The sequence below is a fragment of the Carassius auratus genome, chromosome 7, assembly GCF_003368295.1.
Source record: "Carassius auratus strain Wakin chromosome 7, ASM336829v1, whole genome shotgun sequence".
NCBI classification, from domain to species: domain Eukaryota; kingdom Metazoa; phylum Chordata; class Actinopteri; order Cypriniformes; family Cyprinidae; genus Carassius; species Carassius auratus.
The window spans coordinates 3,394,560-3,414,248 of record NC_039249.1 but is presented as its reverse complement, the minus strand read 5'-3'; the positions used below and the strand labels follow the sequence as shown (position 1 = coordinate 3,414,248).

The 19,689-nt window shown below is 35.0% G+C and overlaps 1 protein-coding gene across 10 annotated transcripts in view; it reads left to right on the top strand.

Moving 5' to 3' along the window:
• Nucleotides 1–19,689, top strand: part of LOC113105544 (neuron navigator 2-like) — a 171,919-nt gene that overhangs the window by 90,916 nt on the left and 61,314 nt on the right. For 7 of the 10 annotated variants that reach the window (XM_026266663.1, XM_026266657.1, XM_026266664.1 and 4 more), the window contains 2 exons: nucleotides 16,772–16,889; nucleotides 18,939–18,991. In XM_026266663.1, coding sequence (XP_026122448.1) covers nucleotides 16,772–16,889; nucleotides 18,939–18,991 — 171 coding nt within the window. Of the gene's footprint in view, nucleotides 1–5,623; nucleotides 5,984–12,958; nucleotides 13,077–14,531; nucleotides 14,760–16,771; nucleotides 16,890–18,938; nucleotides 18,992–19,689 lie in introns of those variants that run through there. The other 3 variants (XM_026266662.1, XM_026266661.1, XM_026266659.1) reach the window with 3 other exon arrangements.

Here is a 19,689-nt window from a genome sequence, read left to right as displayed (position 1 = left end):
TGTACGACTGTATTCGTGAGAGCTTCCTTTGTGGCCTCCCATCACAAACGTCCTGCTCGATAAAACTCAACAAACACATAATCTCGGTGGATGAAATGAAGTGTCTATTTTTTCTTCTCCTTAAGGAGTCTTGCTATAATTTGCATATGAAATAGATGATGTTGGGCATAACGAACAGGCAGAGACTGAAATAGATGAAAGGGGAAGACGTGCAGTTTAGATGTGCAGATGTTTGCGAATCTTAAAATTTTAATTTAGATGTCGGATTCCTCTGTGGACATTTACAGCTCAAACATGATGTTCGTATTGTAGCTTTAAAGCAGAAATGCATGCACAACAAAAGACCGTTTTTTTATTTCCATTAAGCATTTTTTTTTTCCTGGTAACAACTTGAGTGTCAAATCACTGCTGTGTTTAATTTGATATTTATTTAACATATTTATTTAATCTACAAGTTTTTGATAATGTGATGTATTTCTGAGTAAAACGGGATATTCTGAGGAATTGATTGAATCATGAAAAGTGGCAGATTTTAGATGCAGCCAGAGTAAGTTTAGATAAAAGTTGCAAAGACAGACCATTTTTAATATTTTCAGTATTTAATTTTTTCATTTATTTAATTTTGTTTTGTTACATATTTGGTTACACTTTATTTTAAGTTGTCATTACACATGTTATGTACTCACTATTATAATAACAATAAATTATGCATAGTTAAATCATGCAAGCAACCCTAAGCCTAACCAGAATCCTAAACCTAATGATATAGGAAGTACTTGTAGTTAATTAATATTGCTCAGTACTTAAATGTATAACTAAACTCTAACAAGGACACTTTAAAATAAAATGTAACCTGGAATTTCACAAAATAAAACCCTCTGTAATTGCACTTTTTGAAAACGATGTAAACAACAGTAAAGGTCAGCGTGCACTTGTGTATAGGTCGAGGTGAAAGGTCACAGCTGATGAAGCCTGAACTGCTTGACCTTTGTCGGTTGATTTTGCCGGGTGAAAGCAAGAGATGTGATGTTTGCTGGGATATACATTGTTAAACACTAGCTGCTTTGACAGAGGCTCCACTGAAATGATTTAGGTCCTCACTGTGAGCAGGTGGATTCTGGGTAGGATCAGTTTATTTGCATTTAGCGTCAGTAGGACTGATCCAGGCCGGTTTGAATGTAGCTCAGACTGAATGAGCCAATAGAAACAGCCCAAACTGGCTTTTGTATTCAGATATCCTTTAGTTAATGGGTAAATGATAGATGCTACTGTAATACTAATAATAAAAATACTTTTAGATAAACAACATTAGCAAACTTCTTAATCTCCAGTTGGATTAATGAAATTTTTGTAAATATTTGTTTGTATACACTTCTTAAGCACATATGTGACCCTGGACCACAAAACCAGTCATAAGGGTCAATTTCTCGAAATATCATCTGAAAACTGAATTAATAAACTTTCCATTGTTGGTTAATTAGGATCGGACAATATTTGGCCGAGATACAACTATTTGAAAATCTTAGGGTGCAAAAATATCAAAATACTGAGAAAATCATCTTTGAAGTTGTCCAAATGAAGTTCTTAGCAATGCATATTACTAATCAAAAATGAAGTTTTGACATATTTACAAAATATCCTCATGGAACATGATCTTAACTTCTAATAATCATATCCTAATGATTTTTGGCATAAAAGAAAAATCGATAATTTTAATAATAATTTTGCATAAAATGCACTTTTGGCTATAGCTACAAATATACCCCAGTGACTTAAGACAGGTTTTGTGCTCCAGGATCACATATTATCCTATTGTTATGTGGTTCATTATCACTGTTACTGCTGTCTGCGTTGTAGTTCACTGTACATGAATTACAGCAAAGGCAGCTCATTACGATGCAGGAGAAACACTGCAGGAGGATCTTATTCTAGCAGCATGTTAACATCACTTCTCATCATGACTTCTGGATAAAACACTTTCATTAGCCAGTTGGTAACTATGGCAACCACCCACAGATGTTACTGTGATGATTTCTCACAACGCAGCAACAGACTCAATGTGGATTCTTCTTTGAATCAACAAGCACAGCAGAAAATATCTAGACTGTAATAAATAGTGTCATAAAATATAAAAATTATGTTGATTTACGTTTGCATATTTACTTTATTTTAATATTTTATGTATGCATATATTTAATAGATTTCTATAATAGATTATAATAGATTATATAATATATATATATAAATGTATTTATTTTTATTTATTTATGCATATATATATATATATATATATATGTATGCATATATTTAATAGATTTCTATAATAGATTATAATAGATTATATAATATATATATATAAATGTATTTTTTTTATTTATTTATGCATATATATATATATATATATATATATATATATATATATATATATATATATATATGTGTGTGTGTGTATATATATATATATATATATATATATATATATATATATATATATATATATATATATATATGTACGTATTTTTTATGTATTTATATTTTCATAGAAATGTAGTTTTTAATATATAAATTGCTTTTAATTGTGTGTGCTGGAAAGAAAAAAAGAAAAAAAAAAGATATATATATATATAGTTTACTAGGAAAACGCTAAAATGCGATCTTCCAGAATCATGACATCAGCACAGCAGTTGGACATTCTTTACAAGTGTCTTGAGTTCACACAACAACTCCAGCCCCTCCACCACCGCCTCTATTCTCTCTCGGGATGCCCAGGGTGCCTCTGAATCCCTTGTGATTTTGTGTCAGAGCCACAGTAAAGCCCATATGTCCCACCCACCCCCTGACAGCCTGGCAGTAGGGACCCATCCACCCCCATCCGCCCTTAAACCCCCCGAAAAGCAGATGATGGGGGTCTCCCAAAACAAAGAGCCTCTCCACAGGGTGAGCCCCTGCATTGTCCGCACATACTTGGATTTATTTTAGCATCCATTGACACAATGAATGGCGAGCCGGACTCTGTGATTCAAAGCTGTTGTTTTTTAATGAGCTTGTTCACTGTTGCCCGACACATGTAGCGACCGTCACATATCACTCGCCTCTACAGAAGCTCAATAAATCTGCTGAAATATTCGGTGTAGTTTTATCTCACTTTGATTGAGTTATAAAGACACAATTAGCTTTTTATGAGCCTGATTCAGTGAGGAAAGTGTTGTATAAATCATTTGAGAGCTGACTCAACTCTTGATGTGCAGTAAAGCTGATCCATAAAAAAGTCCAGTGTTGAAACTAAAATGTTTTGCCCTAAACTAGCATAATTATTCAAGTGTTGTCGTTAAAAAAAAAATAAAAAAAATAATTGAAATTCTGCTGAAATTATAATACAATCAAAATATACTATATTATAATAAAATGTGAACATTAGAAAGAAAAACTACTTCTTGGAACTAACGGAAATAAAAAAGTTGAAGTACTTAATCACTCAAACTAAAACTGAAATAATAAATGTAATAAATTAAAGGTTTGTTTAATTAAAACAAAAATGTAAACAAAAACTTTTTGATGATTTTAGACTTTTAGATTATTATTATAGTATGTATTAAAATGTTGAATAATAACTTTTAAGTAGCCTATATAATTAATACTAAAATAACGATTGAGGGTTCTAGATTTATTATTTGTGTTCATCCAAATATATACTATCATATATATTCATACATTTTATTTATTTATATCTTATTTTGTTTAATATAAAGCAAAGTAATTCGCTGTTTTGTTAGAATCTTGAAGAAGAAATGTATTTATTTATTTATTTATTTTTTGCTTAACTTTAACTACTTTGTTAAGTAGTAGTATTATAATTAATACTAAAATAACACTGAATGGTTCTGGTTTTAGTGTTTCTGGTTTCTGATTTTATTTTATTCAGTGTACAAAAGTTTGCTGTTTTTTGTTTAACTTTCCCCCTTTAACTTTTTTTTTAACTACATTATATTAAGTTCGGCTTGCTGTCTGGCGAACTTCAGTTTGACTGTACTTTGCCAGCACTACTAAAAACTCTTCAAGCTCAAGTAGATCCCTTCTGTCACAATTTCAAAACATCTGCTTGGATAAAGAACCCCTATGTGTGCTGTATATTTTTAAAACATGCTTCATTTTGCAGCCTCCAGGCTACTTTAGTGTGGGAATGAGGGCTGAAATTTGGGCGATCCCCAGAAACTGAAATTTGGCTTGTAATTTGTGGTTTGGCCTGGCTTTTGGCCAGAGCTTGGACACGGGGAACACCTTGCGTCTCGCGCCGCAGCTCCTGCCAGCAGCCTGTAGCACACACTCCAGCACCGCAGCTGTGGAAGAAGAAGAAGAAGAAGAAGAAGAGAAAGAAGCCTCTGACCTCTGTGTTTTCAGAGCCTCGGGTTATACAGGAGGTTGACAGGGATGTGTACACAAATGTTGCACAACAGCACACAGACCTGATATTAGACTGTCATTAGACCAATCAACACTCAATGCATTAATCATCTTGTCAGTTTTAACACATCTTCTTATTCATATTATGATTGACTGTCCGATACTTCACTGTGTTTGCACACTAGATGCAAGCTTCTGTGCAAAGTGTATACTTAGTAGAATGTCAATACTGGTGTTAATTCATACTTATGCAACGAGTTATATCTACATATTTTGTTGTAGTTGTAGGAGCAATATTAGGTTTCAGTGTCCTGTGATTTGGAATGCACTAATCATAGCCTGGCGTACTATATTGGAGGAAGAGCCTGTGGTTTGGGATTCAGCCTTTACCCACAATATCATTAGAGTGGAGGATTTCTGGGACCTTTACCAGTTCTCAAGAGCATCAAGCTTCTCAGAATACCACTACAGCTTCTTCACCCAATCCAGAAAATACTGTGCTTGTTGCACAAGACTGTGTGTAATTTGTTCGAGAACAGATTTAAATAAATCGCTTTGTTGTTGTTTAGACCATTTAATTATTCATTATTAATCATTTTCATAAAGCTTGATTTCATTAACCGTTCTGGAATGCTTGAATTGTGCTGGCGATGCTAATTGGTCACAACAAAATAATACAAGGTGGCAATTATTAGACAACACTTTCTATTGTGTTGACCACTGAAGTCTGATTTGTGTGCAGGGTCTTCTCTTATGAGCCCATTCTTTGTAATAATTAATTAGTCAACAAGACTAATTTTTCTTTTCCTTTTTTCCTTTTATCGATTTAGTTCGGTTTGCATATACAGCCAAGTTTTATTCAAATTCCGTCTTGATACACATTCTATTATTCAGTTGAAAATGAAATATTGCTACCAGAATATTAATGATTTTCTTTAGCTAGAACAAATGATTTATTGATGACATATTTGCAGCCTTATAGAGCTAAAGATGAGCTGTGTTGCGTAGGTGATACCTGTTGATAATTGTGAGTTGATAGTTTAGTTGTCTGATGAAGAGGCAGAGCGGCGTGCTCCGGGAGGGAGAGGGTGTGGGGGAGGTAAAGAGGGATTCCCCCACGCTCCGCTGATGGAGCACTGCCTGTCCAGCTGCTCTCTCCTCCCCACCCCCTTCAGCGGTTTGCTTTGGCTCATGTGAGCGCTGGCTGGTGTCTCCTCCCCTGAGCGTGTGTTTCGGACCCGAGGCAGCATGGCACTGCATTAGTGGTGAGAGCTCTGTCTGCTTCACTTTCTCTTCCTCTCAATCTCTGGTACCCATCCACTCTTCTCACCCTCTTGATTTCGATCCAGGTTCATTTAACTTGCTTTTCTCCGTTAGCATGAATCTATCATTCTTTCCTCACCTCTTCTGAATCGCTCTTTCTGTGGATGGTTGTGATGGATGCTGCTCTCCTCCTCTGATGGATTGTAAATGGGATCTGTGTGTCCGGACCGCCGGCAGGTGAAGTGAGGAAGATAAAGGGGAGAGGAAGATGAGTGTGATGCTGTGGCGCTGGGATCAAAACAATCTCAGCATGAAACTGGTAAAATACTTTCTTTGGGGTGGGAGGTTGAGTAGCTGTTGGGATGTTGGTGATTTGTTTGTCTTTCAAATTATGTCTTCAAAAAATCCCCATAAACTCTTATATACATGTGTGTATGTGTGTGTGTGTATGTTTGTGTGTGTATGTGTATATATATATGTGTATATATATATATATATATATATATATATATATATATATATATATATATATATATATATATATATATATATATATATATATATATATATATATATATATATATATATATATATATATATATATATATATATATATATATATATATATATATATACACACACACAGACACATATATAATTAATGTTTTTTTTTTTGGACAATATAATTTTTTTTTACTTTAAAGTGTGTGATTAATAAATAATAATTGTAAATGATAAAATGTAAAATACTGAAATATAAACAGTATATACATAATAATTTAAATAATAATAATTGTTAATAAAAAAGACATAATGGAAATGTTGTCACATATATGTAATGTTTTTTTTAATATATATGTTATTATAAAAATATTTTATTAAACCATATATATTACAAGTATTTCATTGTTTACATTAATGGTTTTTTTTTTTGCTAATTTTCTGTCACTCAAAAAACTTGATCTAGGTGTTTGTTTTTGTGTAAAATGTCTTCGCTGCTACTGGTCACTTTTTATGTTTAATCAGGTCTTTAATCAATACTTATTAATATTCTCGTACAAGCTCTGGTTTGTTGTTGCATATGATGTTTTCCATTACCATAAAACCTAGACTGCAAGTATTCACTTATTTCGGATTTAAGAGTCACATGCTATATGTTATACTATACTATATTTGAATGCTGCAGGGTTTTGCTTGTATTTGCTGTGATGCAGTGATATGTTAGACGATCTGACAGATAATAATACAGCAACAGCTCGGCTTATAAAGAAAGCACCCTTTATATTTCCTCTTTCTAAATCCGTGCACACCCTCCGTAGTCGTTTCTGTGGCTTGTGTCACGGTCTTATCCTCTGCACGTCAAAGCCACAAAAGCAGGCCGTCTTATTGCTTGTCTGGAGATGAGGTGATAAGGGGAGCTGTTTAATTATGGATTACACGTGCAGCCCAGCACAAGTGCCAGTGAACTGAATATGTTTAAGGTGGGATGTGTGTGTGATGGAGGCTGGAACGTGTCAGTGTGACCCGATAATATCAGCAGTGAATATTGCAGAGACACAGAGCGAAGGCGGAAAGCACCTCACATTCGTTCATTCACTTCATCATTGGACCTTTATATCCTGGTCTGTGCCTTTATCTGAGGGTGAGATGCACATCTCGCCGACTTTTAATTAGAGACGTCCAATCTAATACAGACTTAATTAAATATATTCCACAGTAGTCCCATTTAAAATCACAGCTTCATTGTTTATTGATTTTTATGACCTTACGAACTGTTATGTGTATTGCAATAAGGGAGATTTGAAAAAGAGCACATGATTTACTATCGAGAGTCATCTGACCTCAACACTGACCTCAAAGTACCTCATATCTATTTTTCTTCCACCTTTCTCTCCCACTCCCTTTAACTGCTCATTTTTCAGCATTCTTCTATTTACATTTACACATTTCCCAGACACTTTTATCCAAAGCTAAGCGTTTGGCCCGCAAGTATTTTCCCTGGGAATCGAACCCATGACCTTGGTGTTGCTAGCGCCAACAGTTCAACATCAATACTACACATATGCTTTTTCAATTAGTGTTACAGGTTTTTGCTGGTGTTTACTGAGAATGCATAGGAAGGACACTGAACAAAAAACACCATGGTATCCCAGATTCGAACCCACATTATCCATTTGAGCACCACAGACCGTCTGGAGCATATGTGCTATAACCATTAGTCTGACGAAACTGTTCTAACAGAGCTAATACTCCATCAATGCACTAGTACAATGAAAGGTTTATGAATATATTTACTATACTGTAGCACTCTGGGAGGTTATATTACATTTTGTTGTGAGTTGAAGCTATTATTCATATTTCAGCAGAACAGAAGGGAGCATAGGTTTCTATCAAATCACTTTTCCATACAGCACAGGCTGAGCAGACAGCTGTCTGGTGGTTGAAGGTGAGGAGTAGTTAATAGTGTTTAGTGTCCTGCTGAGAAGACAGCCCCACATCAAGCCGTCTGTTAGAGCTGACTGGATGCGTTTCGCCGCCCCGGCCCTGCAGATGGCAGATCGTGTGTGAATACGTTGAATCTAAAAGTGCACTGTTTATTTTGAGAACCGCAGCTCGAGTGTCGTCAAGTGCCGTGTTCTGGTTGGCGCAGATGGCGCTGAACTTTTTGAGACATCATTGAAGCAAGGTGTCGAGTTCTTCATCTTGAAAGCAGCACTTGTGCCAACGGCGAAGCATTTCCTGCTTTCTGTTTGGTCTGAGTGTGGCTTTTAATCTCGACTGAACCCTCACAGTCCCAGAGGTCGTATTTGCTGGCGCTCGCATCAATCTAATGTTCACGCTTTCATCTCTAAACCACAGACATGGCAGCAGTCAAGAGCTGCTCTTGGAGCTTGTCATGTTCGCACAAGGCCAAAGCCATTTGAAGTGCTTGTGGTGCTCGGCGGACACGGCCAAAGCCACACGCGCAAAACACGTGCTGTTTCTAATTTTAACATAAATAATTTTTAGCTTTCCATATATTCTTATTATTAATTATTTAATTATTCATTTTGATAAAACAATATTTTATATGTAAATATGCTATGGTCTTTGTTATACTTTTATCCTATTAATGTCTATAATGTAACAGCTTTCCTAACTAAAAAAGTAATAACCAGCAAATAACCTATAAATAGCCTATATGTTAAAGATATAAAAAAAAAAATATATATATATATAATAAAATATTAAATATTATATTTAAATATTTATAATATAATAAAAATATTTTGTAAAGATAGATAGTGTCTTTTATAGATAGATATAATGTATTTTATTATAAGAAAGTGAAAACGCATTTTATTATAAGAAATGGTATTCAATAAAAGTTTTTAAAGAATTAATTTTAGAATTTAGAATGAACTTTCCTGTTAATTATTCTGCCAATTTACTGCTAATTTAGCACTACAGTAGATAGATGATGGTAGAAATATATCAAATATGAAAATAGGTGCAAATAGGTGTCCACAATTATATATGCAATATTGGCCAAAAAAAAATCACACTTTTTTTCTTAATACCTGGTCCGTTCCTTACATGCATGCTTTAAAAAGAATCATTCAACAAGAACAATTTGTGTGGGGTTTACACATCACTAGTATAAATGACATCTATAATCTCCTACCAGATTTTTCTATCACAAGTCTCTTTAAAAGTGCTATTATTTTAGGTTGGCCTAGCGTAGGTTAGTGTATTTTAAGTAGGTGGAGTGTGCATTAAAGGACTGCTTTTATTTCTGCTGATTCTTTGATTGAGAAAACACTTTTTCTTTTGTGTGGTAACTGTCTAAAATGGTCCATTCTCCTTCAGGAGTTGAGGTTTCCTTTCCCTGATGGGTGAGAGGAAGGCTAATTTAACTAGGCCGAAATCTGATCACAGGCTGAGGGAAAACACTTAAAAGCAGGGCACTTTTAGGTCACGCGGGGAGTATAATTACGGTTTAGGGGTCACGGCAGAGATGCAGGGTGCGGGGCATGAGAAAACGAAGGACAGACCTTTTTTCAGTGTTTACAAAAGCTCTGTGTGTGCAGCAGAATTTGATGAAATGAGTCTGTTTGAGTTGTCATGCGGGTAAAAGGACTGTGCTGCTTTGTCTTGTGTGCTCAGTAGATAATAGTGTGTGTTTCTTTGGATGAGAAGCTTTAATTGTGTGCTGTTTCTTTCTGATCGTTTACGAAAAAAGATCTGTGATTATGGCCGAATCCTAAAGTGTTTTCCTGTATGTTGGATACTCTGCTCTCAGTTTGACCCTCTCTCTCTCTCTCTCTCTCTCTCTCTCTCTCTGCGTGTGTGTGTGTGTGTTGGTCTTTTTTGATCACATGCTGAAAAACTTTGGAGGAAATACTCTAAAACAATTTTCATTCAGAAATTCCCAGGTAGATTTCACAAATAGTTATAAAGTAATGACAACTAACATTGAATTAAATATGGAATTTTGAAGTAGAGAGAAAAAGATCCCCAATAAAATGAGACAAAAGCAACACGGTGGATATTCATTTCCCATAGAACGTCTCTCCTGAGCAGTTTTCTGTCAGTCTTGGGTAATAGATCTATTCACCCCAGCTACAATGACTGTCCTAGTTCTGGATAATGACTAACATTGGGTTGTTCTTAAGTGGCTACACACAATAAAGAACAGTGTGTGACAATACACTGTTAACACACAGCATCAGATGTAATACAAAGCCTCCAGTGTTGAGGAAGCTACTTTTTATTATTACTAACTAGTAACTGTTTTTTTCCTCCTAATTTAAACTGTTAACAGGTTTACTAATAATCTTTCCAATCTACAGTATGTGTAAAAGTAAACCATTGATGCTCTCGCTCCTGTAATTTGACTCCAGATAGTTTTCGTTTTACTCCAACCTGGCATTCACCTGGCATTGTGCTAGGCTTTCTTTAGAAAAAGCATTAACCAAATCAAACATTTTATTCTGAGATTTGGTTGATTAGACATGGATGACCCTTTTTAGACAAATTTAGACAAACTGTATTTAAACATTATGTATTTTGTGTTACATATCAATTACTTGACACATGTTCCTTGGTAACAGATCTGAAAATATTGACCTCCAAAACATGATTTGATTTCATAATGTTCATAAAACATGCAGATGGTTGCTTTGAGCACAACAAGAATCAGATGAAGTGAGTCGTATGCACTTTTAACTTTAATATTTAGTATATGTCCACCTTTGGCAGCAATTACTGCACATCTCTCTGACATAGAAGTTCATATATTTCCTGAGAACTTCAACATTAATGTTATCCCATGGCTTCTGCAACTCAAGCCAAAGGCTTTCCTTTGAATCTACAATAGATCTGTCCAAACTAAAAAAAGCTGTGATAATGATTAATTTTGTGGAAAACGTGATACATTTTTCTTTGATAGATTCTTTGATAAATAGAAAGTGCAAAATACCACATTTATTTAAACTGTTTAAGTCATTATCATTTATCATTATCATTTTAATGCATCCTTGTTGAGCAAAGCAAATACATTTTTTAAATGCTTTTGAATAGATGTGTATATGTCATTTTATGGATGGATTGAAGCATATATCTAGGATATACAGATAGTCAGTTTTGATGAAATACCAGGTCCAGCAAATGGACCCCCTTGACTGCGAGATAATGAACATTAAGGTCAAGTTGGAGTGACCCGGAAAGCTCAGCTGAAGGAAAGAATACATTTGCTTTTGAAATTGAATTTGTAGGACGGTTAAGACCAGAGGAGCATAAATAAATGAAGCATCTGTGCTGTGTGCATTATTAGATTAGATCTCTAATCTAGACACTCCAGAGCAGAATTACTCACTTTACACCACTGCTGCACCAAATCAGGACCAGACACACACCACACAACACAGATGGCAGGAGAGAACACCTTGCTTAACTTCAGATTCATACAAAACCATACTCAGTACTGTTCAACATACGAGTAAACTGGCCAGGTCTTGAGTTTCTGCCGTGATCTAGTGCAATAGGCTCAGTCCTTGAAACTGGCAGAACTTGTTTGGTTTAGAGCGGGATGGAGAGGTGCAGAGGGGGTCTGTGGAGCATCCGTCACCCTTCTCACCACCATGACACACATTCTTGGTTGTTGTCACCACCTCTCGAGTAGCTGTCAGACCTCCCACATACTCTGCTCCTCTCTGTACGTGTGTGTGTGTTTGCTTAAGTATGTGTACATTTACATTCTGTGTGTTTGTGTGAAAAAAACAACAGTTTTAAAGCTCAACAGTAAACCTTTAGAAATGTGTTTATAGTGAATGAGGAAAAGAGGCATTCATCTGGTTACATAAAAGTTTGCTGTTGTTATTTGGGTTAGTCATGAGATCTACAGACTGAAGACATCATTGCTCAGATCAAAAGAAATGGGAAAGATTTGTTAGACACTAAAGAAAGAAAGAAAGAAAGAAAGAAAGAAAGAAAGAAAGAAAAGTCAGTTGCAATCATGAGTAGAACAGATCCTCAGTTAATCTACAGGATTCCTATTGGAAATGTAACATATTACTATTATATTATACAAATGATTACAATGAAAATGTTGAACCAATCATAAATGATAAATAAATAGACAAATAAAGAATGAACAATGAATATGGTTCTACTAAATAATATTAAATGCAATTATATATTATATATTATTTATATATTGTATATTATTTAATTATATTTACTCGCTTAATTATGTTTAGTTGAGTATTTTATTGAGAATCTCAGTTTACTCTGTAGAATCATATTTAAAATATTGGGAATTATTTTAAATGATTATTTGCTAATTATAATTCAGATTAAATCTACTATTAAAGTACTATTTCAACAGTAATTCTGTAATTAAAAAAATATTATACAGTAATTATTTAAATACTGTATATTTCCAGTATATTACAATAACTTAATTATAACTAAATATAATCCCAATATTAATTCTCCAATATTAATAAATTTTTATTTGAATTATTTCGTGATTATTTAGAAATTGTGATTAAAATGTAATTTAATTGAAAATAAAAATTCAACGCTTTAGTGTTTTTTTTATTTTTTATTATTATTATTATTATAATTTTTTTTTTTTTTTATTAGGTGAAGCAGTCATAATCTGATATGTCTGGCTCTCTGCGTTTGACACTAAGCGTGACACATAGAGAGAGGGGTATCTGAAGCAAAGGTTCTCAGCGATGCTCCAGAATGCATTTGGCTGCTAAAATTATCCCCCACACTGCTGACTTGATTACAGGCGTGAATGTGGCTCATGGCTTCAGCGTTTATGAGCTCTCTTCACCTGTAAGAACAGAATGGCTCTGAACGTGAGGATGTACATCCCAGAGAGACGCCGCAGCAGGTCGTCCTGCGATCACTACAAATCGGTAAGACCTCTCGGCTGTGGAGAGAAGGCTATTCCTGCTGATATCTGTAGGCAAGCAGCGGGACGGTATATTTAGACTCATGCAGCAGGTATATAGATACGGTCCAGACTTACTGCGCTATTTACCGCAAGCGGAGCTGAAGCTCTTTTGACATGTTTGTGTGTTGACTGAGGTTTAGATTCGTTTTATTGTAAGGACTTTATAGATTGCTCTCTCACAAAGGTCAGCTATATGTAAAAAGCAATGAATGGCAAAATGGTTTATTGACTTATGTATGACTGCTCAAATTTCAATAATGTTCTGTATCATTTCAGTGGCATAATATTTGTATATTCCTACTTCTTCTATTCCTGGTCTCACAGATTAATGTTATTCCAAAGAAGAACAAATGATTGTGTTTAAAATCTTCAAGTAAATCCTCAAGTTAAACTACAATGAAAAAACAAACCAATGCATTGTATTTTACAGATGAAAGTAATTTTAGATGTCAGAGGTAGGAATCACTCTATCGAGTGCATTTTTAATATAGACAGATGCAGTGACTACTTCTTGAATTGTTTATAACTGAGTTAATTTATTAATGAACTTAAAATATCTATCTATCTATCTATCTATCTATCTATCTATCTATCTATCTATCTATCTATCTATCTATCTATCTATCTATCTATCTATCTATCAGCATTTACTGGGAAAAATACTATGGAAGTTAATGGAGACCAGAAACTCTTTGAAAAATTTTTTTAAAAACAATTTCATAGTCAAGCAGACAAAAAAGTGTATGTGTGTACAGTATATATATATATATATATATATATATATATACATACATACAGTATGTATATATGTGTATTGTATATATGTATACAGTATGTATATTGTGTGTGTGCGTGTGTGTGTGTGTATATATATATCTGTAAAGATAAAGAAATATCTCTTAAATGTTGTTCTTGCTGCAAAATTTTCAGTTTCTTTAAAAAAAAAAAAAAAAAACAGAAGATAAATTATTGTAAACCAGCCTGAATAAGCATGGAAATGCATGTTTGTCTAAGTTGTTAGCAGGGCAGTTATCTGACCTGACATTCACCTCAGTAATTCATCTTTTGTAATTACCTCAAAGTACCGCATCATTTAAAACCTCTCTCGTCAAACTGAATGGATGTTGTGTAGCTTCTGCCTGTGGGAACAATTGAGTCTGTGACTAACACGAACAGCCCTGTCATTAGTGTTTGACATGAGAGCCTTTGAACAGTGTTCTACCTCCCCGCTTGAGCTTTAAGATGAGTCCAAGTGACAGCTGTTGCTAAATTGTTGAACGTTACCACACTCAGGAAACTCCGTTTGATATTCTCCGTCTTACTCACACAAGGTAGCTAAACACACTCATCAGCAAATGCGTGCTAGAGCCACCTGTTCAGTTCTCCAGAGTCGTTCATGACAAACCAGCCCTAAAGGCATGTCTGAACTCCGAGAACAGCTCATGCTCGGGTCAAGAGCGGACTGTACAGAGCCACAAGCTCAGAAATACTAGATGCTGGTTTGACATCCACACAACAAAGCAGGATTTGTATGGGGCTGGATTTCTTAGTGCTGCTTTTGTGTGTGAGAGAGATGAGGGATTGTCACAATATTCTTTCAGCATTGGGACTGAAGCATCATGCCTCGGTGACTCAGAATATAAAGGTCAGTATATTTCAATGCATAACTCATAAGTGCTGAATCAGATGGCATTTATTTTATTTTTTTTGCTTTAAAGGAAAATGTCCCAATGGACACTGCTTTCATACAGATACATACACTACATTAACTTTAAAAATTCCGTTTTAGACATTTATTTATTTTCTTTACACATAAATAAATACTTTTTTTTCGACAAGTACAATACTGTTCAAAAGTATTTTTAATGCTTTTTTGAAAGAAAAATGTTATGCTCACCAAGGCTGCATTTATTTGATAAAAAATGCAGTAAAAACTGCTTTATTGTGAACGATATTGCACTTTAAAATAACTGTTTCCTATTTAAATATATTTTTTAATATAATTAATGCAGCGCTGAATTTTCAGTATCAATACTCCAGTCTTCAGTGTCACATCATCCTTCAGAAATCATTCTGCTGCTCAAGAAACATTTCTCATTATTATCAATGTTGAAAACAGATGCGCTGCTTAATTATTTTTGTGAAAACTTTTTAGAGATTGTTTAATGATAAGAAAGTTCAAAATATTTACTTAACACTATTTAAATGTATGTACTGTCACTTTTGATGTCATTTTCAATGCATAGTATTGACACATATATAGAAAATCACGATAAATATTTAAAATATTTATCTGTTTAATAGTTACTTTGTTGAACAAATACTTTTTAGCGTACTTTTTTAAACACTGTTTTAGTGTTATTCTACATGTTAAAATTTTATCAGCGAGTTCAGCATTAAAAAAAAAAACATTGTTACAGTATTGTTATACTATAATTCATATATACTCAATTTGTCTCTTGACCAACATTTTTTTTTATGACATTATTAGCTATTTTAGTGTTTAGATGGTGGTGAGCAGGTTCAGTCTGACAGACAAGTGTCATCTGTAATTTTCTCTGCGTTACTCCGATCTTTTGTTGCTTGAAGGCATGTTTACCTTCACTGTACTGCCTTCACCTCACCTTTAATTACATCTGACTCATTTAACCCACAAACCTTCAAAGCATGAGTTGGATTTGTACATTTCTCCACTGCCTTTGGTCATAGCTCTCCATAATTATATGGGCTTTGTGTGCTGTTTTAAGTGGAGATGACTCCAGCGAGAGCGATCGAGGGGTAGCGTGTGTTTATTTTGATGGCACAGGGACTCGGGGTGCACCTGTTTTTCCCATCGAGAAAACTGATTCCTCACATGAGTAACACTGCAGTAATACACACAGGCTTTATTTACCCATCAAACACACAAAACAAGCTCTTCAAGTCCTGTTGTGGGAATGTGTTTGACTACTGCCTGGCCATTGTGCATAAAGCCTGCAAAACATCAAAGAAAATTCACTTGAATTATGCAATGTAATAGCCTATATTGGCTTTTATATTATTCCAGATTGTGATTTTAAAGTCAAATGGGAAAATAACATGGTATTTATATGTAAGTTCAAAGAATATCGTGGTATATGTAAGAATTACAAAATAATAATAGCTACTACGTGTATAGAATAGCCATGGTCATATTTTTGTTAATAAATGCTTTATGGAATATAGCTTTTTATGGAAGCTTTATTTTCCAAAATAAGGTGACGGTTTTGGCAGCTCCGTGGTTTTTTTTAATACTTGTTGCACTGCTTGTTTCCCGCTTTTCTTCACTTGTAAGGGGACCCGGGAATGTTTTTGGACAGACCAGCTCCAAACAGCAAAACAACACATGACTCCTTTCAAACCCATTCAGAGGTTTAATTTAAGCTCCCTCGGGGTCTCCCTCCTCCTGCCCCAGCGAAGGGGCTTTTCTGTGATGTCAGACGGGAGAATTTGAGCATTATCGGTGCTGAATAACTTGAATGAGGCACAATGGAGCGGATTTGAATAGAGCGCGGAGAGACGCGGCGCTCAGTCCTCGCGCAGTCGCGCTCGCATGAATGTCGTGAATCTTCGTTGTGAGAAACTTTTTGTTGTTGATGGATTGATATCTAAACGAACTTTCTCTTTTCGTGGTGACAGATCTACACGGACTGGGCGAATCACTACTTGGCCAGATCGGGACACAAGCGGCTGATTAAAGACCTGCAGCAGGATGTGAGCGACGGCGTGCTGCTGGCTGAGATCATCCAGGTCATCGGTGAGCGATTCACTCTCTCCAAAACAGACATAACGAGTCGATTCAATCATTACTTTGAAAGGTGTACATACATGGGTCGTGCCATTTTGGTTTCTACATCAAATTAAAGTGTACAAAAGCGATTGTATATACAAATAATTTCAATAAAATTTCAAAATATAGTTGAGATAATGTCATTCAGCATAGGTTAACACGTGTAAAAATGAAACAACATGTTTATTCTGACGCGTACTTATTAAAATACATTAAAGAAAATAAATGATTACACCACATTGCATTTTAAATGATTTTTAATAAATAAATGTCCTAAATATGCCTGACAAGATTTTATTTTGTTGTACAAACTTTGTTATACAGATTTTTTAGTGGGTGTCTTCTGTAAATAATGGTAAAATGTATGATAGTCATATTTTTCCCCTTAAAATTAGAATTAAAATTTAACAGGAGTCACATTCTTACAGTCACAAAATATTATAAATACATAATTTGTGATGTATTATATGAATATATATTTAGATTTAAGCAGTCCTCTTGAGTTTAAAGCATGCATTTATTACATTTGACAAAAAAAAAGACATTATAAATACATATTTTGCCTAATTTATTTATTCATTCATTCAATTAATTCAGTCGTTTTGTGATTAATTTATGGATTAGTCTAAAATGAGTTAAATATGTGATAGATAATGTAATATTTGCATTACTAGATAATCTATTTATATGTTAGCAGTCCTCTTTAATTAAAAACCTGCTTTTTTAACTAAGATGTAATTTATTATACTAGAAATACATTTATAATATAACTTTACAACTTTTCACAACTACTTATGCTATTGTAAAATATGATACATTGTTTCGTTCATTCATTTATTCATTGTAATTGCCATTTTGTATGCTATTTCTATGCTATTTTGTACAACCTAATAAGAAAATTGATCCCTGTCAGCAGCTCTTCCCATGGACATGTAAAGTTTTGCATTACTTCTGTCCTCCTTAGATGTGGATTTGGTTACTTAAGAGCAGAAAGCACTGTACAGTGTTCTGGGGTGAAGCGGTGTTAAATGACCCATCACTGTTGTCATCCCACTTTGTCTTCTTGTGTTTTCTACATCTCAAGAGAATCAAACACTGGCCAGCTGAAGCTGAAATCTGACCTGCCCTGTCTGACAGGCACAAATGCTGCATGCAACCAATGACATACTTCACATATATTTTTGTTAATGAGAGCTGATGGCTTTTCCCCTAAAGTTTTGAAATAAGAAAATGCTTGAAATGGTGACAGTAAGGACATTTAAAGCTCACACCAACTTACAGTGTCCCCAAAAAGTAGACTTTGACCTTTGTATTGATAAAATAATGATTAAGTAGCAAATGATGTGGTCAATTACTAATTACTATTATACTAAATTACTAAATACTAATAATATCTCAAATGTATATGACATTTGAAGCGCCATCTCAATGAGGTGCCTGTTACCATTTTTATTTTATTCTTATTGCGGAAACAGGCTTCCATATGAAATATCATTGTAAAACAATATTTAAATCACATGTTATTTATAAGACCAGGCCACCCAGTTGGTCCTCCGGTAGTCCGAGAGCTCCTCAGCCATCTCAGATGAATCTGTCCTCCATGCTTACTCACCTGACGTCTTACACATTCCTGACACATTTTTCCCACCGCGCAGGAGGTGAAGTGATTCCTGCAGGCATGTAGCTGTCATTGTAGCCATGCGTGCAGTTGTCAGCTGTGAGTGAACGGGCCTGTTTCAGCTGCCGTGGGGTGGGGGCTGGGGACGGGCCCGCCGGGATGCAGGGTGGAGAGCAGTCACCCTCAGGAAAGCCCCAAAGCAGTCGCATCCCAGCAGGCCCTGCCACACAGTTGCTCAAACTGGATCTAGTTTCCACATTAGGGGTCAAAAATCCACCCGGCACAGACACAGAAAGGACATACTGCACTTGAGGCTTACAATTAAAGAAATCTGTCCCTTATTTTCTTTTTTTAGCAATTAATTGGTCTGTATTTCTCTCTCTTTTTGGAAACCACAGCTAATGAGAAGATTGAGGACATTAATGGATGCCCCAAGAGTCGTTCTCAGATGGTAAGACCTTGTGTTTTATTGCCTTCTGGTTGTGTTTTTTACTGCCAGTGTGATTTTATAATGACTTTAATGCAGTTTTGTGTATTAAAAGATATTGTTAGATCTGCCCAGGGAAACATTAGGCACTAATATGTACTCTTTTTAAGTTCTTGTATGTACCTTTAAGATATTAATATGTAGCAGTTAGGAATAAATAAGGTATAAAGATGAACCTTTTAGATTTTTTACTTTAGGATACCACCCCAGTGACAGTGTATAATACAGTAGATTCTCGCTGATGTTGCCAGCGGGCTTATGGATATGCACTATAATACTGTTATTTTCCCTCCTCGTGCGGTCTCTCTTTCTAAACATCTGGTTTAAGGGAAAAAACTCTCAAACCCATCAGTAGATGTGTAGGTTTGGAGGAAGCACAAGCCAGATTACAGACATAAAGAGCTATTTTAGCCAAGCCAAAGCTAAGCAAAACAAACCCTAGGAGTCTAAGTATCGCTGACGGTCATATCACACGTGAACCAGGGGCAGCAGTTGGTTTTGACTTGTCTCGATTACAAAGGCGGTTGTCAAGCCTGATTGAACGAAATAAAGGAATCATTTTCAAAGGGCTTGAGGTCTATACGTGCGTTTTGTTGCAATTGGAGCTTCTGATTGTAATGGTGGTCTGTTGAGGCATTGACAGTGATGAAACCCAACTGAAA